Raw genomic sequence first — 25,020 nt, forward strand, 5'->3', positions numbered from 1 at the left:
CCTCCCCTGGCCAGTTGGCCACTTTAATCTTCTGACACCTTAAAAACATCATTCCAGCATCCTCTTTCATGGACTAGCGCCCACTTGAAAAAGGTTCTGCTCTTGGTGTAGTGGTTTAAAGCGGCGCTTTGGAGCGATGGACTCTGATCTGGAGAACCGGGTTTGATTCCCCCCTCCTCCACATGAGCAGAGGAGGCTAATCTGGTGAACCGGGCTGGTTTCCCCACTCCTACACATGAAGCCAGCTGGGTGGCCTTGGGCTAGTCACAGTTCTTAGAGCTCTCTCCGCCCCACCTACTTCACAGGAGGTTGTGAGGAGGAGAAGGGAAGGTGATTATAAGCCGGTTTGATTCTGCCTTAAGTGGAAGCGAAAACCGGCATATAAAAACTAACTCTTCTTCTTCTTCTTCTTCTTCTTCTTCTTCTTCTTAAGAGCCCTTAGACTCCTGTTCATTACGAGGGGAGGATACCAATTAGGTGCATCAGAAGGAAGAAACTTTTAAGTGTCAGCAGGTGGTGCTGGAAATCTCATGTAACCCCCCCCCAAAAAAAACCCCTACAATTTCTCTTCTTAATACTTAACACTGCAAATACAGGAAGGTGAATTAATTTGGAGGAATTTAGCTCACCCATTTTATGGCGTTCCCCTCTGAATGGGACGGTGAAATATAGGATTGCAGTTTCCAGGTACTAGCTGGAGATCCCCTGCTATTACAACTGATCTCCAGGCGACAGAGATCAGTTCACCTGTACAAAATGGCCACTTTGGAGAGAGGATATGGGATGTGGGGCGGGGAGGGACTTCAGCACGTTATAACAAACAGAATCCACCTTCCAAAGCAGCCATTTCCCCCAGGGGAACTGAGCTCTGAAGCCTGGAGGTCATCTTAACTTCTGGGAGATCTCCAGGCCCCACCTGGAGGCTGGCAACCCTACAAAAGACAAATTTGATCAAGTGCTGGTCTCATTCAAAAGGAAAAGTGACCGTTGCTTCTTTGCTCGCTTTGTTAGTTGGTTGCAGGGCTCGTTCTGCATTCCAGTAGGATGTTGCAAAGAGAAGCTCCAATGTGGAACGGCTGAACTGAAATTCAGTAGCGAATTTTCTTTTAGTCACCTAGCGTTAGGATGGGTTTCATAATTCCCTCTGGAGGTGTTAGCATGAGCACCATGCATCTAGAAAGGTAGCATCCATCACCAGCCACTACCATTGTGACTTTGCCACTTACCTTGCACATGCGTGGACTCTGTGAACCTACTGCAGCCTCTCGTATTTCATGGGCTTTGGGCCAGCATGGTGTAGTGGTTAAGAGCGGTAGTTTGGAGCGGAGGACTCTGATCTGGAGAACCGGATTTGATTCCCCACTCCTCCGCATGAGCAGAGGCTATTCTGGTGAACTGGATTTGTTTCCCCACTCCTACACATGAAGCCAGCTGGGTGACCTTGGGCTAGTCACAGCTCTCCCAGCCCCACCTACCTCACAGGGTGTCTGTTGTGGGGAGGGGAAGGTGATCGTAACCCAGTTTCTTTCTTCTGTGGTAGAGAAAGTCAGCATATAAAAACCAGCTCTGTTTATATATGTATATATTTAAATCACTGTATTCATGTATACAGTTCTTTGTCAGCTGAGGATATATCTATTTCATCTTTGACAATGTTTGCTATCACAGAGTAGCAGGGATACCCTCCTAGAATTTCATGCAACTTTTGAGCCTTTGTCCCAAACAGACACACACAAACAAAACTAACCTAATTAGTGTGTGAAGAGCTTCCCAAATGACCGTTTTAAGATTACAACATGTCCAAGATGGTCTACTAGGTACAACTTTCTTCCTCCCATCCAATTTTTTCCCTTCCTCTGTGCAGGAACAAACCTGAGGAAGAGTTCTATTAAACTTGATAGCTAACTCGCTTTTTGTAATTTGTAGGTGGGTCATAAAGGAGAACCAGCGTGGTATAGTGGTTAAGAGCGGCAGACTCTAATATGGAGAACCGGGTTCGATTCCCCACTCCTCCACATGAGTGGTGGACTCTAATCTGGAGAACCGGGTTTGATTCCCCTCTCCTCCACATGAGCGGCGGAGGTTAATCTGGTGAACCAGGTTGGATTCCCCACTCCTCCACACAAAGCCAACTGGGTGACCTTTGGGCCATTCACGGTTCTCTCTGAACTCTCTCAGCCCCACCTACCTCACAAAGGTGTCTGTTGTGGGGAGGGGAAGGGAAGGCGAATGTAAGCCGCTTTGATTCTCCTTAAAAAGGTAGAGGAAGTCGGCGTATAAAAACCAACTCTTCTTCTTCTTCTGTAGAGATAAGGTTGCCATTTGCCAGGTGGGGCCCCCCCTACCCCAAACTCCACCCTTCCCAGGCTCCACCGCTCAAGTCTCCAGGAATTTTCCAAGTAGTGTCTGTTGTGGGGAGGGGAAGGGAAGGTGGTTGTAAGCCGGTTTGATTTAAAAACCCAATTCTTCTTTTTGTATAGTTACGCTCTCAGACGGGATGCTGGACTCGACAGACCTCTGTTCTGATCCAACAGGGTTGCTCTTATGTTTTTATTTCTGTGACTCCACAGAAGAGACCCCAAGAACAAGATCGCATAGAATCATAGAATAGAATCGTAGAGTTGGGAAGGGACCACCAGGGTCATCTAGTCCAACCCCCTGCACAATGCAGGAAAGTCGCAACTACCTCCCCCACACACAACCCCAGTGACCCCCTACTCCATGCCCAGAAGATGGCCAAGATGCCCTCCCTCTCATCATCCGCCTAAGGTCATAGAATCAGCATTGCTGACAGATGGCCATCTAGTGCTGCTTAAAAACCTCCAGGGAAGGAGAGCTCACCACCTCCCGAGGAAGCCATTTCCACTGAAGAACCGTTCTAACTGTTAGAAAGTTCTTCCTAATGTCTAGATGGAAACTCTAAACATTAGGAACAACTCTCTAACAGTTAAGTCAACAACCTGCCACTATCTTCTGGGATCTCCCTGGCCAGGAATGAGTAGAACCCCCTGGATCGTGGCCCTGAGAGCCCCTGTCTCTTCTTCTTCCAGACACATTGCTGACAACTCATGTGCCAAGGAGCCCGAGGCTGGCGAAAGTTGGTGTAAAACTCAATAAAGTGCAATATCTCCTTGCAATTTCTTGAGGCCAAGTAGCGATTGCGGATGTAAAGCCAACTCAGAACAATGGTTAGGTATTTGGCAAGAAGGAAGGAAAACCAAGTTTTGTTTTCAGAGTAGCACTTTGCGACTCAAAGTATGTCACATCGATATGCATATATCATATCGAGGGGTTACCAACCTCCAGGTGGGGCCCGGAGGCCTCCTGGAATTACAAGTGATCTCCAGATGGAAGAGACTGAGTCCCCCAGAGAAAATGGCTGCTTTGGAGGGTGAACTCTATGGCATTATAGTCTGCTGAGGTCCCTCTCATCCCTAAACCTTGCCCTACCCAGGCTCCACCCCCGAATGTCCAGGAACTTTCCAACTAGGGTTGCCAGGTCTCTCTTTGCCACCAGCGGGAGGTTTTGGGGGTAGAACCTGAGGAGGGACTTCAATGCCCTAGAGTCCAGTTGCCAAAGCGGCCATTTTCTCCAGGGGAACTGATCTCTATCGGCTGGAGATCAGTTGTAATAGCTCTCCAGCCACCACCTGGAGGTTGGCAACCCTACTTGGGAAATATCTGGAGATTTTTGGGGTGGAGCTTGAGGAGGGCGGGGTTTGGGGAGGGGAGGGACAAGGCCATGGAGTCCAATTGCCAAAACGTCCATTTTCTCCAGGGGAACTGATCTCCAGCTAGTACCTGGAGGTTGGCAGGCCCATATAGGTCATCCCAAACATACTTAGTCCATCAACACACCAAGCAATCTCCAATTTCAGCATTTATTTACCATTTTATAATTCTGTTTATATATACATATATATATATATAAAAAAAGCCATCGAGAGAGAAAGGTAGATAGCAACAGACTGGACAAAAGAGAATACACAGGGAAGGAAGGCTTGGAAGGGGGGGAGGCATCACAGATTGGGAGGAAGGGGACCTTTTAAAATGTTTTTCCCCCCATATTTTTTTAAAATCCAAGCCACCTAAATAGACCAACCAGAAGACTTCAAAAACACCAGTCCTAAAGACATCTAAAACAAACTTGAGCACAAGGGTTTGAGATATTTACAGACCGAGGGGGAATGGAGGAGGTTTACTTCATGAAGGGTGCTCAAAACACCAGTACATTTTTTTTACATCATTTTTTTCCAAAACTTTATTTTTATGCAAAAAAAGCAAGGATCTATTTCATCCCCGACAAGCAAGAGAGGAAAAATATTATACCAATCAGAGGTGGAAGTGGGACGGGGGATTCGATTCGGTGAACGAGAGGCCACTACTGAAAGACAGACTGTGTCGCAAGGCAGCTGCGTGAGATGCATTCAAGAAGCGGGGTGTCTCTTGGGGGACTTTCCTGCGGGGAGGGTGAGGAACAGGGAAAAGAGGTGCATGTGTGTGTGAAATGGTGGAGACCGGGCCCTGTGGAAGGAACCCTACGTTTTGGTCATTGTATGAAACAGAGACGTGAAGTAAGGTGGCACTCCGAAAGGACAAAAGGGACGGAGGAAACCCCGAGTGGGAAATTCAGCACCAGAAAGGGACATCATAGCAACAGTGGTTTTCAAACTGTGTTCCAGGTTACCCATCACCCCCTGCGATGGACGACCAACAGCGGGGGGAAGTGTCGAGGGGGTTCCGAAGCATGCCCAGTTCCTACGGGGCAGCTGCGAGGCCCAGCAAGCTGACACGGCCAGCGCCCTGCGGGACCTGAGTTCAAGAATATGTCCCAGAATCATCTGCAAACACACAAGTTCCGTGGCAGACATGCAGGAATTCCTCGGCCAACAAGATAACATGGAAACGGTTCCCTGACTGTAAAAAAAAAAAAAGTCTGAAAACCACTGCTCCAAGAAATCCGCCTCTCGGACGAGGCGTGGTTTGAACACAGAGCAAAAAATAAGAAAGAGGGCAGGAGGCAGAAGGATTGGCGGATTGAGGGAAGTGGGGTTGAGGTTCAGCTGTATATGTTAGAGATCTCGGTCAGCATAATCCCCCCATGCAGGTGCATGTCATAATCAAATGACTCTTTGACTTTCCAACCCATGTAACCTCATTCCTTTCATGAACTGCGGTTCCTGACTCTTCCACTTACCCCACAAGATGTCTGCTCCCTCTGGGAGGCAGGGGAAGCAACCCACGTCTCCTAGCCCTTACTAGTCTAAAAGCTGCTCCGTCCCCTTTTCCGGACTGGAGTGAAGATGTGTCTTTGCTGCCCCAGCTAACGCGCCTCCTCCCCTCCAACATTTACAAATAATAAACATTTCTAGGGCTCGGGGGAAGGGAGCGTCAGTCCTTTTGGCAACATTGAACCCTAGCCCCTCCCAACCGACGCCCCACCTTCATTTACATAAGCCCACCCCCTTGACCCAACCATTGCTCCTGCTTCCCCGCCACACACATACATAATTTGGCCAAGGACGTCATTTTTGGGGTGGGGAGGGCAGAAATGAGAGGTTGACTTGGCTCAGGGTAGGGTGGGTAATTTGGGGAATCCCCTGATTTTCTAACCCTCCCTGATTTTGGGGTGGGGAGTTAATTAGTAAACAAAGGGGCGAATCCACCCCAATTACCATTTCCATTTAAGGGAGATAATTTTTGAATGAGGAAATTGTTTTGTTTCCATTGGTGAGGGGGTACCTCTTTGCTCCCCCAAATAATCCAGAGGGAAACCCTCTTCCCCCCAGGATTGGGGGGGCATCCTTTGGGAAACGCCCCCTCTTACTCCAGGGCAGCAACCACGTTAGTGGGGCTGGTAGCGCCCGAGCTGTCGTTTCCTCCTCCTTCTTTGCCTTTCTGACCACTGTACTGGCCGATGAAAGAGCCGTCCTCATTGAACTGGACGTCCACGCTTCCGCCATAGTCCGCCAAGCTGTCGTCGCTTCCGAGGGCTTTGATGTCGCCATTCAAAGAGGGCTGGCTGCTCGTGAAGGGCTTCTCTTCGTTATCGCTGCAGTGGGGAGAGGCAAGCGGGAGTCAGAATGCTAGTAGCCCCCTGTGTACATTTCACTAGCCAAGAGGGGCCTCATGCCCAAAACTGCTCTAGGGCAGAGGACAAAGGAACCCCCCTTTCGGAAAGTATCAGAGGGCCAAACCACACGTTACCGTGATCAAGGGTTTGACCCACGGCTGATACTATCTAGTAGTAGTAGTAGTAGTAGTGAAAGTCGTAGTAGTAGAAGAAGAAGAAAGAGGAGGAGGAGGAGAAGGATAAGGAGAAGAAGAAGAAGAAGAAGAAGAAGAAGAAAGAGGAATAGTAGTTGGTTTTTATATGCCGACTTTCTCTACCCTTTAAGGAAGAATCAAACCGGCTTACAACTGTATTTCTCTTTGTGCGTGAGCTGGTCCTACTGCACAATGATTGCTATTGGACAATGATCGTGCAATATCCAGTATGGGCAGCCTTCGCACATTCTTGGGAGAGAGGCCCCATCGGAAATTCATGCAAAATGCCAAACTCGTGAAGACAAGAGCCCGATCCTGAAAAATGATAGTCACAAACTAACTCCCACTGACATCCCTGGGATTTCTAGATGCGACTGTGGCCCATTCCATTGCTTTACATGACAGTTACAACTGATTTTTAGCAAAGCTTCACCCAAGTAATATGCTTAGGGAAAGTACTGTATCGTTTTTTAAAACAAAATAACTTGGTTTGTAAATAACTGCCCAATGCTCCAATTGTTCGTAACTCAGCGCAGTTTCTTTTCGCTCGCAGGCGAGAAAAATGGGACAACGTGGAGATTTGCTTCTGTCTGAAGAAATAGGTAAAACCCTGCCTGCCTGCACATGTCTTCCAAGTTGAAGCGATACAGTTCACTTATAAAAAAGCAACCACACCAAACCTGAAAATTCAGGGGAGGTGCCTCAGTTACGCCTGAGTCCGTACTGAATTAAAAACAAGCACAACAGCAAAAACCTCGAGCATCCAAGATGCATTAGCCATGCACAAAAGTAATGTAGGCGAGGATACATTTCGAGCATGGATGCACAGGCGACAGCGGAAACAGGCATTGGGAAACAGACTGTCCTGGCAAACGTGCATGATTAAAATCTGGGCGCAACAGTGGATGTGAAAAGTGAAAGGAACAAATGCATTCATGCAAGGCACGCAAAAAGTTTGTTTGACACCACAAAGAATGCAGGGGTTACCACTTGGGAAACAGGCTTGCAAAAGAGGCTGTGTAAAAACCACACACACAAAAAAAACCACCCCCCAAACAAAACTTGTTCAGGTACAGGATCACAGAAAGGAATTAGTATAAGCAGATCCGGCTGGGTCAGAGTTGTGACTGATTTTGCGGTTTTAAAAATTCACATTTTCAGTCAAGGATGTCCAAATTTGATGCCGAGAATGGTTGAAATCTGAAACTTGTATGAATGTACACGAATTAAGCAAATTTGCAAAGGCTGTTTATGCTTGGTAATTAGCAGCGCATTCCAGGTTGAAGTGCCCCGCATATTTTTTTAATTTCTTCACGCTGAACCGTCATTCCAGAAGTGACTGCGAAGCCGGCACATACCTGCTTTGCATTTCTTAAGAGCCCCTTTAAGGCGACCTTTTGTATTTGCTCTGCCCCCGCATGGAAGCATTTACTGAAGGAACCATGAAAAATCACAGCCGCGGCTTAGCTACGCAAATGACCATTGCTAATGGCTATGCAAATGAAGGAACAAAGGAGCAGGCGAGTGTGTGTGGGGGGTGGAATTTGTTTGACTTTCTCCTCTTGCATTGCAACCATGAATAGTCATTTAAAGGGCAGATTTATGTGATGCAGCAAGCGCCAGAGGGTGGCTGGCCATAAAAGGGTGCAAAATGCCCACAAACGTGTGAGGAACGGATTTGGGTGACCCCTGTGCAGGGCCGGTTCCAGGTTTTGGGGAGCCCTGGGTAGAGAATCCCCAGGGGATCTCCTCCCTGCCTCTGCCCCTCACCAAGCCCCCCACCTAGCACCTCCCTTCCCACCCTACCACCTGGCAGTGTGCCGCTGAAGAGGGCAAAACACCACCACTATGTACCACACCCTTCCCCAGTGATGCTGGGCAGGGCATACGGATAGGGTTGCAAGGTCCCTCTTTGCCACCTGCGGGAGGTTTTTTGGGTGGAGCTGGAGGAGGGCAGGATTTGGGGAGGGGAGGGACTTTAATGCCGTAGAGTCCAATTGCCAAAGCAGCCATTTTCTCGGGAACTGATTTGATTGGCTGCAGATCGTAATAGCAGATCTCCAGCTAGTACCTGGAGGTTGGCAACTCTGCATACAGCAGAGAGCACAGATGGTGGGAAGGGCACTGCGGCAGGTGGCAGGGCAGGCATGGGGGCAAGAGGTCAGTGGTAACGGACCCTGCCAGAAGCCCTGGGTCCTAGCAGTTGCCCCTCCTCAGGGTACTTGAAGAGCCGTCATACAGAGGATGGCGCTAAGTTGTTTTCCATTGCACCAGAATCTTGGACCAGAACCAACGGGTTGAAATTAAATCAAAAGAGTTTCCGTCTAGACATTAGGAGGAACTTCCTGGCAGTTAGAGCGGTCCCTCGGTGGAACAGGCTTCCTCGGGAGGTGGTGGGCTCTCCTTCCCTGGAGGTTTCTAAGCAGAGGCTAGATGGACATCTGTCAGCCGTGCTGATTCTATGGCCTTAGGCAGGCCATGAGAGGGAAGGCAGGAAGGGTTGAGTCAGTGTTTGGCTCTCATGGCCCTTTCTTACATGCCCAGGGTAGTGCCAATCGCCACTTTGGGGTCAGGAAGCAATTTTCCTCCAGGCCAGATTGGCCAGGGATCCTGGAGGAATTCTTTTTGGCCATCTTCTGGGCGTGGGGGTCACTAGGGGAATGGGGAGGAGGTAGTTGTGAATCTCCTGAATTGTGCAGGAAGTTGGACTAGTCGACTAGGGTTGCCAGGCCCCTCTTTGCCGCCGGCGGGAGGTTTTGGAGGTGGAGCCTTAGGAGGGCGGGGTTTGGAGAAGGGAGGGGCTTCAACGCCATAGAATCCAATTACCAAAGTGGCCATTTTCTCCAGGGGAACTGTCCTCTATCGGCTGGAGAGCAGTTGAAATAGCAGGAGATTTCCAGCCCTATAGATGACCCTGGTGGTCCCTTCCAACTCTATGATTCTACGAGGGTATGCTGACACCGGCCATGCCCCTTGGGATCTCTGCGGTTCCTGATCCCCAGTTCCAGAAAAGCTACAGCCTTCAGAGCGAAGAGGAAAACGTGCAGTTTGCAATGCTCGGGCTAAGCATCTGTTCTGCCTGGGAAGGCAGTTTGGGAGCCCGGGAGCCTAGGAAGGACGGAAGGAAGGCAGGAGGGCAGAAGGCTTGTTACCTAATTCTAAGCATGGATGAACTTCAAGGAAGGAAGACAACGAGAGAGAAGGAGGGAGGGTCAAAACCTGCACATTAGGCACTTTGCTCATATGTATTAAGTACCTAAAAGGTCAAGCAAGAAACAAACAACTAGCAAGGCCAAGAAATATACAATTAAAAGTTAAGCCATTTAAAAATTATCTCACAGTGCATTCCTAAGGATTCCTCCAGTCTAATCCCATTGAAATGAATGGGTTACTCTAAGCCCATTGAAATGAATGGGTTAGTCTAAGCCCATTGAAATGAATGGGCTTAGACTGGAGTAACTCTCCTACCTCCTATCTGTCAAAGATAGGACATTTTGGAGGACTTTCATCCATAGGGTCGCCATGAGTCGGAAGCGACTTGACGGCACTTAACACACACACACAACTCTCCTTAGGAATGCACTGTAAGTTCACATAAATTTAATACAAGTTAAAACCAAGCGATGCTAATGGCTCCTATATAGGCTGGGGGGAAGGAAAAAAAACACACAGGGGGAATAAGAAAGTACTAAATTTGTCAGCAAGACACACTGCAGTCAAATAGTACCTCCTAAAACAAAATATTGCAATATTAATGGATTATATACATAAAATCTTTTTAAAATTCAACAAAAGTAGGTTATGACTCACCATAAGATATACATCAAAATGTGTTGAAATAATTTTGATATATATCTTATGGTGAGTCATTACCTACTTTTGTTGAAATTTAAAAAGATTTTATGTTGATAATCTATTAACATTGCAATATTTTATTTTAGGAGGTACTATTTGACTACAGAATGATTCCTATAAGGCCTTGCAAAAAGCCTTCCAAATATATATATTAAAATAACTCAATTGGCATTATACAATTTGACATACCATCATGCGTCAACCATAGACATACAATCATGTAAAGAACATACACGTTTTGGCGCATTTGCCTTCTTCAGGGGTCTAAAAGAAATTAGCACACCAGACTCTAAATTAAGTATCAGATTTCTACAAATGTTTGTGACTTTTGGACGTAGTATTCTGAAAAAATAATGAAAAAATAAAAAACATTGATTAAATTGTGTTAGTTTAATATATGTGTTTGGGAGGCTTTTTGCGAGGCCATATAGGAGACATTAGCATCACTTGGTTTTAACTCGCATTAAACCTATGTGAACTTAGATCATTTTTAAATGGCTTAACTTTTCATTGTATATTTCTTGGCCTTGCTAGTTGTTTGGTTTTTTGCTTGACCTTTTAGGTATTTAATTCTCTTTTTAGGGTTAAGTGTTGTTTTTCTCCCCCACCCCTTTTTTTTGGGTACACTTTACTTATATGTACCATGATAGCAGAATTGCATACACGCACACAATCTATCCCCTCTCCCCTGTGTTGGATACAATCCAGTTTCCTTACAAGTAATGGTTTCAGTTGGGGGAAGGAGGTAGAACATGAACACATGAAGCTGCCTTAGACTGAATCAGACCCAGCCCACGCCCCTTTCCTCTCTTACCTCTCCAAGGATCTGCATAAGCGAAGCAAGAAAATGGAGGAAAAAGAAAGAAAGAGAAGAGAAGAGAACCAACATCAGGTTTATAAAGGCATCTGTGTGTGTGAAGTGCTGTCAAGTCGCAGCCAACTTATGGTGACCCTGTTTTGGGGTTTTCATGGCGAGAGACTAACAGAGGTGGTTTGCCAGTGCCTTCCTCTGCACAGCAACCCTGGTATTCCTTGGGGGTCTCCCATCCAAATACTAACCAGAGTCGACCCTGCTTAGCTTCTGAGATCTGACGAGATCAGGCTAGCCTGGGCCATCCAGGTCAGGGCATAAAGGCATCTAGCAGAGGACAAAAAGCAGAAATGGGTGCACTAGGGAGGGTTAGATCAGGGTTCCCGACCTTTGGAGCCTGTGGCCACCTTTGGGATTCTGACAGAGTGTGAACATAAGAACATAAGAAAAGCCCTAATGGATCAGCCCCTCAAGTCCAGCAGTCTGTTCACACGGTGGCCAACTAGGTGCCTCCAGGAAGCCCATAAACAAGACGACTGCAGCAGCAGCATCCTGCCTGAGTTCCACGACACCTAATATAATGGGCATGCTCCTCTGATCCTGGAGAGAACAGGTATGCATCATGACTAGTATCCATTTGGACTAGTAGCCATGGACAGCCCTCTCCTCCATGAACATGTCCACTCCCCTCTTCAAGCCTTCCAAGCTGGCAGCCATCACCGCATCCTGGGGCAGGGACTTCCACAATTTAACTATGCGTTGTGTGAAGAATTATTTCTTTTTATCTGTTTTGAATCTCTCACCCTCCAGCTTCAGCAGATGACCCCAAGTCCTAGTATTACGAGAGAGGGAGAAAAGCTTCTTCCTGTCCACTCTCTCCACACCATGCATAATTTTATAGACCTCTATCGTGTCTCCCCTGAACCGCCTTCTTTCCAAGGTAAGCAGCCCTAAGCGTTTTAACCAGTTGCTCTACCCCCCCACCCCAATCATTTTGGTTGCTCTTTTCTGTGGCAGGCGCAGCTACAAAATGGCTGCCGCAGGAGGAGGAGCCAGACGCAACATGGGTGCCATGTTGGGCTGTGGTGGCTGCTGCTGCCAATGCAACATTTTTTTTTAAAAAAAAAAATCTGTACAGCCAATCCAATCTCCAGTGGCCCATAGCTCTCTGTTCCCCAAACTGGCCTCCCAGAACCCAACTGGATGTCCACCACAGACCATGTCGTACGCAAGGATTCGGGAAAGATCGTCCCTCTCACTCCTTATTCCCTTGCTCGGCTGGTTTCCTCACTTGCTGAGCCCAGCCGGCCGAAGGCTGTTTAATGCGGTGGACGATGCGTTCAAAGTTTCTACACAAAGGTTCTACAACATCGTACATTCATCCACCATATGAATTGTGGGGTGACGGCATCTTGCCTCTGGGAAAGGGGATATCCTGCTACGCCCCGACCCAGCCTATCTGTTGGCCTCTGTGCATTTGGAGAGACGCCTCTACTTCTCTGCCGGGTTACCTGTATTCCCCAAAGGTCTCGTCCTTCATGGGCCTGGCCTCAGAGTCCACCTGCGTGTCTTCCTTGTCCTTAACTGGAACAGAAGAGAGCACATGTTAAACTAGAAGAAACGGTTTAGGAGGCAGGGACCACCCTAAGCAGGGTTTTGGAAGTGGGGGACGGGGTGGGGTTAGTATCAAATGGTATCTCCGGAAGAGAAAGCTACACATCTCCATGGCCAATAAGACTAAGATGGGTGGCTTTCTCTTCGGGAGTAGGGGCCTTAGTAATGTTGGGATGCGAAGGGATTGTTAAGGAGCTACCTTCAACCACTGGAGTCGAGAGAATGGATGGTTCCAGAAAGGGATCTAAAGCGTTAAAGCTGAAGAAGGATGTTAGTATGTAGGAGAGTTGAAGATCACACAATAGAGACCTACGGTACACACGGTGACTTGCTAACATCTCATATCAGATAGGTTTTGCAGGTTTTTGGAAGCACTACGAAAAGCTGGCAAACTTCTTTGGCTAGAGACGATAGGAGGGCGTCCAGGCACAAACAACGCCTCTATCGTACCAACTATTGTTCCTCAGCATGGGATTCCTAGTGGTCTTGCTATGGCAAGATAGTAACATGTGCACACCAAAAATAGAGAAAGCTAACCAGTTTTTCCCCCAGAAGCTAGCCATGTTGGTAGGGCTGCCAGCTCCAGGTTGGGAATTACCTGGAGATTTAGGGGGTGGAGCCTGAGGAAGGCGGGGTTTGGAGAAGGGAGGGACTTCAATGCCATAGAATCCAATGGCCAAAGTGGCCATTTCCTCCAGGTGAACTGATCTCTATCACCTGAAGGTCAGTTGTAATAGGGGGGATTTCGCCAGCTAGTACCTGGAGGTTATCAACCCTACATGTTGGATTCCAGTCCAGTAGCACCTTAGAGACCAACAAGATTTTGGGGGTATGAGCTTTTGAGAGTCAACGCTCCCTTCATCAGATACAAGTGCAGAGGGATTTCCCTTCCTGCTTGTATCTGATGAAGGGAGTTTTGACTCTCAAAAAACTCATACCCTGAAAAACTTGTTGGTCTCCAAGTTGCTACTGGACAGGAATCTAGCCCTTCTACTGTAGAACAACATAGCTGCCCTCTGAAACCCTCCCCAAGGTCTAGATTCAAGTCCCGTAGCACCTTAAAACCAACAAGATTTTTGGGGTGTGAACTTTGGAGAGTCAACGCTCCCTTTGCCAGATGGTATTCGACGAAGGGAGCTTTGACTCTCGAAAGCTCATACCCCTGCCCCAAATCTTGTTGGTCTCTAAGGTTTGGATCTAGCCGTCCTAACCAGTTTTGGACAGCTTTAATTGTTATGAGTTCCTCGCAAGGAACCCTGGGAAGTAGTTCTGGGAGTACGATGAGCGCTTGTGATAGGGGAGCTCTCTCGACCGACGTCATTTCCCAGGACTTGTATGAGCAAAGCAATGGTTATTAAGCCAATTGGTCTCCCTGAGTTCAGGATTAGCCTGCAGAACCCCATCGCTCAAATGTTGACCTGAGGTTTCCAGCTCTGAGCTGGGAAATACCTGGAGGTTTTTGGGGTGGTGCCTGAGGAGGGCGGGGTTTGGGGTGGGGAGGGACTTCAGCGCCATAGAGTCCAATGGCCAAAGCGGCCCTTTTCTCTGGGCGAACTGATCTCTACCGAATGGAGATCAGTTGAAATAGCGGGAGATCTCCAGCTACTACCTGGAGGTTGGCAACCCTATGAGGTAGGGTTTCCCGGTCCCTCTTTGTCACTGGCGGGAGATTTTTGAGGCAGAGCCTGGGGAGGGTGGGATTTGGGGTGGGGAGGGACTTCAGCGCCATAGAGTCCAATGGCCAAAGCGGCCCTTTTCTCTGGGCGAACTGATCGGCTGGAGATCAGTTGTAATAGCAGGAGATCTCCAGCTAGTACCTGGAGGTTGGCAACCCTGTGTTGACGGCAGAACCTCACAGTGCCGCAGGCAGGATGTTTCGAAACCATTTCGTTTGTGTCCCCACCCCTACCCCGCATTGGTACTCCGATTATCAACCGGGTTCAACTCCTAGGTCAGTTGCGGTCTTCGCCAGACGAACCTCCAGCAGGTCCTCCCCGACCTCTTAGGCTCAGTCTTCTTCTTCTGTAAAATGGGAATGGTAACAACCTACCTCACAGGACCGTTGTGAGGACGAACGGCACCCAGGCTCGCTAAAAAAGTGCTACGCGACTGACAAGTGATAACAGCCTGCGGGGGGAGGAAGGCCCTCGGGGGATCGGCTGCGCTAGGGCGGGGCTGGGGGCACCTCACCCGAGTACTTGCCACCCTTGCTGCGTTTGATGAAGCAGAGCAGGACCAGCACCAGGATCAGGAGGACGATCGCGCTGACAAAGCCGATGAACCAACCTTCCGTGGCGAAGCCCTTCCGACTCTCGTGGACTGCAAAGGAAGATCAGGAGAATGCCAACCACGGGGCCAGGACGGCTGCCCGGCTGTGCATTTGTATGAAGCAAACAAGGTTGTTAGGAGCCCCATGGCGCAGAGTGGTAAGCTGCAGTACTGCAGTCCAAGCTCTGCTCGCGACCTGAGTTCGATCCCGATGGAAGTTGGTTTCAGGTAGCCGGCTCAAGGTTGACTCAGCCTTCCATCCTACTGAGGTGGGTAAAATGAGTACCCAGCTTGCTTGGGGTAAAGGGAAGACGGCTGGGGAAGGCACTGGCAAACCACCCCGTAAACAAAAGTCTGCCTAGGAAACGTAGGGATGTGACGTCACCCCATGGGTCAGGAATGACCCGGTGCTTGCACAGGGGACCTTTACCTTTTTTAAAAAAAATAAATTTTATTGGTTTTTTAAAGCTATAAATTCTTCATAATTTTAACAACAATGTAAAATTAATGTCAAAATCACAATTACATCAATTGTTGTCTTAATTTCCAATAAACATAAAAAATAAATCAACTTCCTCATCACCTCCGTCTACCTCTTAATAAAGTGTTACTATCCTTCGTTAACATATTCTGATCCTAATATTAATCTCATTCTAAAGTTTCATGTTATATAAAAGTTTACATTCTGGATCAGAGTAAAAAGTAACCTTCCATTTTCCCCAGATCTTATACATTGTCCCAATGATTCATCCAAGCCTCCCATTTTCCCTAATTTCTCCAACTCCACCAGTTCTAACATTTAAATAATCTAATCCCTTTATTCTGAAACATTTGTCCCTTTCCATTTGGCTGCATTAGATGATCTTGCAGCCATTATAACATAAATTTAATCATGCTAAGTAACATCATCTCCAATATTTTAGGGATATTTTTCTGTTTAATCAATCTTATTTCATTGTAAATCATATCCCAAATCCATATCACAAGTCCACCCCTTATAAAAGAGGGGGGGAAAAAACCAATATCCTTACTACATTCCAACATTTTCCTTAAAGTGATAATCACATTAATATTGATAATTCCAATATATATTTATATCACATCCATAGTCTGTATAAGGAGGACTTGTTTACTTAATCCCAAAATGATGTCTAAATCTTAATTCCACTACACCGTAAATAGCCATGCCACCCATCCACACTGTCAAAGCCTTCCAATCCAGCAGTCATATTTAAACCAGTCCTTTAACCATGGTCTAATACTTCCTTCTGCATCTGAAATAAGTCAGTCAGATATGGAAACAGGATCTCTTTATTCTCTCTCATTTCCTCAGGCAGGTTGCATAACCAAAGATAGTTCTTTCTGGCCTTCATCTCCATCATGGCTTCAATCTGTTTTCCTTGACCTGCTCTCTTCTTCCTTATATCCACACGTCCTTCCATAACTTTTTAAGGTGAAAAGTCCATTTCTTGTATGTCTGTTCTCATTGTCACAAGCTGGTTACCTTCTTGGACTTCTGTCTTCTTCTTTGTATCCTTGTATTCTTCCATAACGTTTTTGACAGAAGAGTCCATTACTTGCATGTCTGTATTGGTAGCCATCATTTGAACCTTCATGTCTTTTATGTCTTCTGTAACCAGATCCAACTTCAGATTACATATCTGTGATGATTGGTCAAGAATCGTCATCATTGAAATCAGTTGAGCCATCTGTGTTGATATCTGTTTTAATTGTTTAATTGTCGCCTCAGAATGTTTAGCAAGCATGTCCTGCACTTTTTTTCCCATGGTTAAATTCTGTAAAGTTTCCTTTAATTTCATAAGGCAGGGCTATGAAATAAGCCAGATCAGGGAAAAGTTCCAGACATTTACATAAGTAACTTAGCTAGGAAATTGATGGTCATCTAGCAGGAGTCCATTGCATGTAATTAATAAAAAATATTTCATTGACCAGCTTAATATTTTTTCCAGGTTGAAGAAATAAGTATTTAGGCTTAAAATAACTTTTTAAAGTTGACAATACCAACGAGTTTTACCAGACGCTCTAGATCGGCAGAACCAGGAAGTATTCCAGGAATTACCTCATCGCGGACCTTCTATCGTCTCTTCTTTATGGTTGTTACCTTCAGGAATGGTTTTAGTGTAACACGAGTAAGACGAATTTCCGGTCCTACGACCTGCTTCCTGTTGATTTGCTTGCAGAACAATAGAGAGGGATATTGAATGAAGCACAGAGTCTTCCGGTCCAAGATATCCTCATTGTTGTAAAACGTGGCTGGAGGACCTTTTTTACACCGGACAAGTTCTCAAAGGTTTCTCCCTCCCCTTCCTTTAAGGATGCGTCGGATTGGCAGATCTTAAGTCAATCATTCAAGCTTGTTGTTTTAGTTTAAGCTGATCAGTTTGATAAGGATCCTGCTGCTTTGTCTGATGGATCTCATGCAGCAAAATCATCCAATTCAGTTAAGGGAGGAACACGGTTACCAGGAATGTTTTTCTTCTACCCCCTGTTATTCGATAACGCCAGTGAAGAACGAAAGATTCTTATCTACTCACTTGGGCATCTGGAGGTGAGGTTCTAATCTTAATGTAGTCCTTATGATGTTTATAAGGTGGTGGAGGGTAGAGTCTAAATGCCGAAGTTGCGCTCTGGCGATTTCAATCCCTTCGTGCCCACGGGATCAGCGTCTGAATCTCCGGGGGACTTAATAAAGCTCCCTCGGAGTATTCAGGAGATCAAACCGCATAGATGGCTGCAGGGAATTCCTGCTTCCCAGCCCACTTGCAAGGGCTGGGTTGGGGTGCAGTAAATCACCCCAAAAGAAACGCAAACTTGGATTTCCCCCAGGAGCCCCTGGGAGAATGAAGCACTCAGCCCAGCGTCACCACCGGAAGTCTCGGGGACCTTTACCTTTAATAAGGTTGTAGATCATGTCTAAGAGAGCTGTGACTGGCCCAAGGTCACCCAGCTGGCAGCATGTGGAGGAGTGGGGAATCGAACCCGGTTCACCAGATCAGAGTTTCCCGCTCATGTGTATGAGTGGGGATACAAATCCAGTTCACCAGATTAGTATCCGCCGCCCATGTGGAGGAGTGAAGAGTCGAACCCGGTTCTCCAGATTAGAGTCCAGCGCTCCAAACCACTCCAAACCACCGCTCTTAACCACTAACAACATTTCATAATAATAATGTCATAATAATATTCATAATATTCATGATGAAGATAATTCATGTGTAGAAATGATGTTTTTCATGGCACTGATGTAAATAACATCCCCTGGTAAATAAACCCCTGTTAAAAAGTTAGGAATTTCCCCCCCTCCAGGCAGGTGGTAACCCCATTGCTCACTTTCAACAGCCTGGGGGTGAGACGGAAGGCAAGAAAAACATTAAAAACCCCAACCCCCTTTTTTGAAAAGCTTCGTAATTCAAGCCTCCGTCAACCTCAATGAAGTCCACTCACTGCCCTTCCTAATGTTTCCCGCAAACCTGCTCGCCCACAGTAGCAATCTCTGGCCCTTTGTCTCCCACAAGAAGGCACAATCCCTCTCCCTCCTCTCTGTCGCCACCTCGTAAATATTTCAAGGCGGTTACCGAATCCCCTGCCTTCATCATCGTTTCCAAAACCAACTCAGAACCCTCTTCCTTGGCATCGCTACCGGAGCCTGGCTTTCCGACAGCGTCCGGCCAAGACGCCTGCCAGGCCTTCCTCCTCTTAAACGGGTCACATCGAATAACAGCGATCCATAAATAATACACCACTAAACCTATTAAAATGCCCAAGAAACCAAGAGGGAGGAAACGCTCAAAAGAGGAAAACAGAAAGGGCGATAAAAAACTGACGTCTTTAAGCATACTACTGATAGATTGTAAAGCGCCGGCTGTGAACTGACGCCTTATAAATGTACATTCTATTATGAAGTTTAATAGAAGAGAATATTCAATGTAATATATAATCCTCCACAAGCCTGGAGACAGGTTGCCAGCTCTGGGTTGGGAAACACCTGGAGATTTTGGGGGTGGAGCCTGGGGAGAGCAGGGTTTGGGGAGGGGAGGGGCCTCAACCGGATATAATGCCATAGAGTCCACCTTCCAAAGCAGCCATTTTCTCCAAGTAGGGTTGCCAGGTCCCTCTTTGCAGGAGGTTTTTGGGGCGAAGCCTAGGAAGGGCGGGGTTTGGGGAGGGGAGGGACTCCAATGCCATAGAGTCCAATGGCCAAAGCAGCCATTTTCTCCAGGTGAACTGATCTCTATCGGCTGGAGATCAGTTGTAATAGCAGGAGATCGCCAGCTAGTAGCTGAAGGTTGGCAACCCTATCTCCAAGGGAACTGATCTTGGTCATCTCCCAACCTGGAGTTGGCAACCCTACTGGGAAGGGTATTGCAGGGTTTTTAAGGGTGTTCCAGGGTTTTGGTGCCACCACCAAGAAGGCCCTTTCTCACATTGCCAATTACCAAAGTTATAATGCAATTTGCTAGTTACCAAATCCAGTGATATGAGAGGGGGAAATGGCCTTCGTAGCAACAGGGAAAATGATTGCAGTAAAGTAAAAGATTGTAGAAAAGTAGGTTTAGGAAAGATTGCAGAAAATGCGCAGGGGGAAGCTGCAAGGTGCACAAAAGGACTCTGATGCTGTCTGGAAGTGGGGAAAAACCCCGTTTCCCATAAACAATAAAGCCTGATCAAATACCAAGTGTGGAAGCTTATCTCCCAAACTGACCCTGTGCAAGATAAGGTACAGGCCCCATAGAACAGAGGTGGTTTGCCATTGACAGAAAACTTGGACTTCCTTGGTGGTCTCCCATCCACGTAAAATAGGGCTGCTGGGTCCCTCTTCGCCAACAGCAGGAGGTTTTTGGGACGGAGCCTGAAGAAGGCGGGGCTGGAGAGGGAAGGGACTTCAATGCCATAGAGTCCAATTACCAAAGCGGCCATTTTCTCCAGGTGAACTGATCTCTATCGGCTGGAGATCAATTGCAATAGCAGGAGATCTCAAGCTAGTACCTGGAGGTTGGCAACCCTATGTACAAACCAGTGACGACCCAGCTTAGCTTCTGAGATCTGATGAGATCGGGCTAGCCAGGCCCATCCAGGTCACGGCAAGAGACAAACAGAGGTGGTTTGCTATTGCCTGCCACTGTGTAGCAACCATGGACTTCCTTGGTGGTCTCCCATCTAAGACCATGCTTAGCGTCCAAGATCTGATGAGAGTGTGTTAGCCTGGGCCATCCAGGTCAAGGCAGGAGAGAAACAGGGGCGGCTGCCCATTCCCCACCTCTGCGGAGCAATCCTGGACTTCCTTTGTGATCTCCCACCCAAGTACCAACCAGGATCGAGCCTGCTTAGCTTCCAAGATCTGATGGGATCGGGCTAGCCTGGTCTCTCCAGGTCAGGGCAGAGATGAACAGAGGTGGTTGGCCATTGCCTCCCTCTGCACAGCTACCCTGGACTTCCTTGGTGGTCTCCCCTCCACGTACTAACCATGGCCGGCCCTGCTTAGCTTCCGAGATCTGACTAGCCTGGACCATCCAGATCAAGCAAAGGGAGCATAGCGCGAACATGAGCAAGTATGAGCCTATAGAGTGATAGCGGTCATTTCTATGTTGACCCCTTTGTCCGCAGGACCACTTACCGTTGCCGTCGGTTTCCACCTCTTCCTCCCAGAAGGTTTCGCTGGTCCCGTTACGGTGCTCTTTCACAAACTGGATACGATACTGTTTCCCCGACTGCAGGTCCGAGATAATGTAGAAGCCTGTGCTAGAGCTCGCCTTCCCTAAGTCTTGCCACTTTTCTCCGTCTGGTGAGTGCCCAGAAAGAAAGGGGGAATGTCCAAGTTATATTCAGCTCCTTCAGCAGCTAGCTGAAAAACTCTTTATTTTAAGTTTATTTTATAATAACCACAACAAAATAAAAATACAGCAGTAGGTTAAACATCCTTGTACAGTCAAGATAGGTTTCAATACTTGGTTTCAACATATGCTCCAATATTATACATCCGTGCTCTTTACAGAAATCATACCATTTGTTGTATTCACTGGGCAGAACTTAATAAACGCAAATTGTACGATAGTTTCGTGGGCATCGTTTAGTTCGTGATGCCTCCTTCATATTCTAGAAAAGGCAGCCATCTATTTAAAACGCTTGTAGAGTATGATAAGTTATTTGCTACTTTGAGTTGTGAAGAAGATATCTTATCTAAAATTAAAAGGTTCCACACCTTCTCATACCACTGCCCAGTGGAAAGCATCTTTGCTTTTTCCCATTACCAGGCAATCAGCAATTTTGCTGCCAGTAGCAGTATTGAAATCAGTTCCCTTTTTGGGGGGTAGAGAGTTGTTGTATTTCAAATTTTTCTAGTAGGACAATGAAGGCACCGCGAGGGACTTTGCATGGCGTGATTAATTCTCTCTCTCTCAAGATCTTGTCCCAAAATAAACAAACTTTTGGGCATGTCCACCAGCAGCGTAGAGCAGCTAGATGTTCTGATTTGACGTGGGGCTCAGTGATGTCCAGCTAATCATATATACATTGGGCTCTTTCGGGGGTTTTTAATTTTCACCTGAACCATGTTCTTCGAGAAACCCACATGGCAAATACAATTAATGATGTGATATGAACTGTTCAAATGAAAAATGGAAACTATTCTACAGATACACTCAGGCTCAAGACTAACAGAAACAAAAATAGTAACCTAATACTATAACTGAGCCCCGCAGCGCAGAGTGTTAAGCTGCAGTACTGCAGTCAAAAGCTCTGCTCATGACCTGAGTTCGATCCCAACGGAAGTTGGTTTCAGGTAGCCGGCTCAAGGTCGATTCAGCCTTCCACCCTTCCGAGGTCGGTAAAATGAGGACCCAGCTTGCTGGGGGTAAAGGGAAGATGACTGGGGAAGGCACTGGCAAACCACCCCGCAAACAAAGTCTGCCTTGGAAACGTCGGGATGTGACGTCACCCCATGGGTCAGGAATGACCTGGTGCTTGCACAGAAGACCTTTACCTTTAATACTATAAAATAGCAACATAATTTTAAGTTTAGAGTAGGAAATCGTTAATAGGTTATACCTGTCAAAATGAGAGAGCGCCAACCGGTCTCCACCAGCTGGGCTCTCTGGTGTTTAGGTTTGGGGTAATCTACAAAACAAAACGTTCAACTCCAGGCTTCCGCCTTGAGCTGAACGGATCGCTGCCACCAGCTCTGAATCAAAAGGTTGAGCCTCCAGGCAAAGGGCTCAGAGCAACCCTTACCAAGCTCCAAATACAGGGTGAGTCTCTCTGCCAAGCTGAGACTTGGTCAGAGTGGTTCACACTGTCCAAAAGGTTTACACAAAAGATAGCATGGGCAAAGCCAGTCTAGGCACTAGGATTCAGGCTTGGGAAAACCACAGAAACCACTAGACACAGCAAATATAATAAACTAGAAGTTTATTCAAAAGTTTGTGCTCGTTACAGAAAGACAAACGTGAGGCAGGTTAGCATATAAAACAAGAAAGCTTCAATAATCTAACTACACATTTCATCAGAAAGGCAATTGGCTTAGGTTTAGGCAATCAGGCAAATTGGTAAAGCTTTTGGAGATGCAAAAGAGTTACCACAGTCCACGAGTTAGCATCTGGGTGTCAGCATGCTGGTCTCCTCAGTCAAGCATAGATTCGTTCTATGGGACAAAGCAAGAGGTGATGAAAGACTCCAGGATGCGCCCGCGCATCCCAAAAGCCTCCAGCCTCTAAGTCCAAACAGGGCTCATTTTATTCCCTCCATCTTAGCGGCTTATGGCCATCCTAGCCAATAAAATGGCGAGAATTTCAATCAGCCCTGAATTAATTGTCCGGTCATCTCCCAGTCACGAGTGTTACCGGTGTCCCGCATTCTGCAGTTATGCGAGGCACCTGGAAAGACTCCAACTGAGTGATAACGCTTAATGGGCCCCTTCGTTGTCAAGGAGATAAATCGTTGGTGCTGCCCCCAATAGCTGTAAAGTCAGGGCAGCTGTTTATCTCCAACCTTGAGATCTTTAAGGAGTACCTCTAAAACCGAAAGTACATTCCACTGTGATTTGTGAGAAGCCTGCTTGTTATTCCAGGCCCCTCAATGTTTAATGCTCCAACGGTTAATATCAGAAAATACCAGGCCTGAAGCCTGAACCAGTGTTTCCTAGAAGGAAAGCAGGGTGCTTTTCCTTCACATCCTTCCCTTCGGGGAGATGAAAATACGCGGTTCGCTTATTTTTATCTTACCATAAAACTAATCTACCATAGTCAATTAAAATCACACAACAACCTACACAGTTTAATACAGAAACTAAACATATATGAGGTAGATTAGGTTTTACTAGCAGCATTGTGCAAAAATGGCTATATTCCAATAACTACACAAATACAGAAGAGAAAACAGGGTTAAAACAGCTTAACCTAAACCAAATCAGAGTCCACATAAGCTCGAGAGAGGTGATCAGCAACCTTGTTGTCCCTCCCTTTAATGTGAACTATTTTAAAATCAAAATCTTGCAAAGCAAGGCTCCACCTCAAAAGTTTCTGGTTGGTATTTTTAACTCTATCAAGCCAGCATAAAGGTGAGTGATCCGTTTGCAATTCAAATTGCTGTCCCCATAGGTAAGGTCTCAATTTATTTAATGCCCAAAAAATAGCTAAACACTCCCGTTCAATAACTGCCAGGTTCCTTTCTCGTGGCAGCAACTTTTTGCTCAAAAATACCACAGGCCTCAGTTCTCCCTGAGGATCCTTCTGAAGCAGGGCGGCTCCAAGGCCAAAATCAGACGCATCCGTCTGGACTACAAACTGTTCATTAGGATCAGGGGCAATTAGCACCTGTGATTGCAAAAGAGCCTGCTTTAACGCAGCAAATGCTGTTTGACACTCCTCAGTCCAAACGAGCCTAATGGGTTGTCTTTTTCTACATAACTCCGTCAGCGGAGTGGCCAGGGTAGAGAAGTGGGCTATAAACCTCCTGTAAAATCCTATAAGGCCCAGGAAGGCCTGCAATTGACGTTTGGTTTTGGGCCTAGGCCACTCTTGGATACTTTGCACCTTGGCCTCTAAAGGTTGAATCAGGCCCTTGCCAACGATATAGCCCAAATATTGAACAGATCCTAGCCCAAATTGACACTTTGGGGCTTTCACAGTTAGGCCTGCAGACTTCAGTCTCTCCAAAACCTTTTCCAAATGAACCAAATGTTCTTCCCAACTGTCACTATAGATCGCCACATCATCTAGGTACGCACAGGAGAACTCATTAAGACCATTTAACAGGGAATTAATTAACCTTTGAAAGGTCGCCGGGGCATTTCGAAGACCAAAAGGGAGAGTAACAAACTCATAGAGTCCCATAGGAGTAGAGAAAGCAGTTTTCTGAATGGACTCGGGCTCCACAGGGATCTGCCAGTACCCTTTGGTCAAATCTATACAGCTGACATACTGGGCCCGCCCCAACCTTTCAATCAAGTCATCTATCCGTGGCATTGGGAAATGGTCTGCCACTGTCACAGCATTCAGCTTCCTATAGTCTACACAAAATCTAATAGAACCATCAGGTTTATTCACCAACACCACAGGGGAACACCAGGGGGAATTACTTGGCCTAATCACCCCCATCTCCAGCATAGCTTTTACTTCCTCTGCAATGGCTTTCCCTTGCTGAGGGGACACTCTATAGGGATGTACAGCTAATGGAGCTGCAGTTCCAGTATCAATCGCATGTTTAGCCATGCTGGTCTTTCCCGGTAAACTAGAAAAAGTTGTTTCAAACTTGCTCAAGACACCATACAACTGTTCAGCCTGTGAAACACTCAGAGCAGGGCTTAACATTAGCTCACTCAACCCACCAGGTTGCTGGCAGTCTGAAAGCAGATCAAAAGGCTGTTCCTCCAGCTCAGCTTTTACTGCAAACATGCCAGGAGCTCGCTCATGGTACCTCTTAAGGGTGTTCACATGATAGAGGCGAGGCTTGGGGTGTTCCTGGGGGCAAGATACCAAATAATTCACTTCATTTTCCCTCCTCAGAACTTCACCAGGTCCTAACCAGGCCAAAGTTTGCTTATTAGGCCTGATATGCCTGAGAATCAACACTTTATCCCCAGCCTCAAATTCTCTGACCACAGCTTTTTTATCATAGTATTTTTTCTGTACTAGTTGAGCCTTCTTCATGTTCTGCTGGGCTATTCTCCACACACCACTTAGAGTTTCCTTCAG

General features: G+C 46.8%; 1 protein-coding gene across 1 annotated transcript in view; it reads right to left on the reverse strand.

Moving 5' to 3' along the window:
* Positions 1-5,678: 5,678 nt before the first annotated feature.
* L1CAM (L1 cell adhesion molecule) overlaps positions 5,679-25,020 on the reverse strand; it is a 110,192-nt gene continuing 90,850 nt past the window's right edge. The window contains exons 24-27 of the mRNA XM_056850328.1: positions 20,448-20,612; positions 14,738-14,866; positions 12,445-12,517; positions 5,679-6,052 (exon numbers count right to left, since the gene is read on the reverse strand). Coding sequence (XP_056706306.1) covers positions 5,824-6,052; positions 12,445-12,517; positions 14,738-14,866; positions 20,448-20,612 — 596 coding nt within the window. The 3' untranslated portion in view covers positions 5,679-5,823. The remainder of the gene's footprint in view (positions 6,053-12,444; positions 12,518-14,737; positions 14,867-20,447; positions 20,613-25,020) is intronic.

Source organism: Euleptes europaea, chromosome 1 (assembly GCF_029931775.1).
Source record: "Euleptes europaea isolate rEulEur1 chromosome 1, rEulEur1.hap1, whole genome shotgun sequence".
Classification (NCBI taxonomy): Eukaryota; Metazoa; Chordata; class Lepidosauria; order Squamata; family Sphaerodactylidae; genus Euleptes; species Euleptes europaea.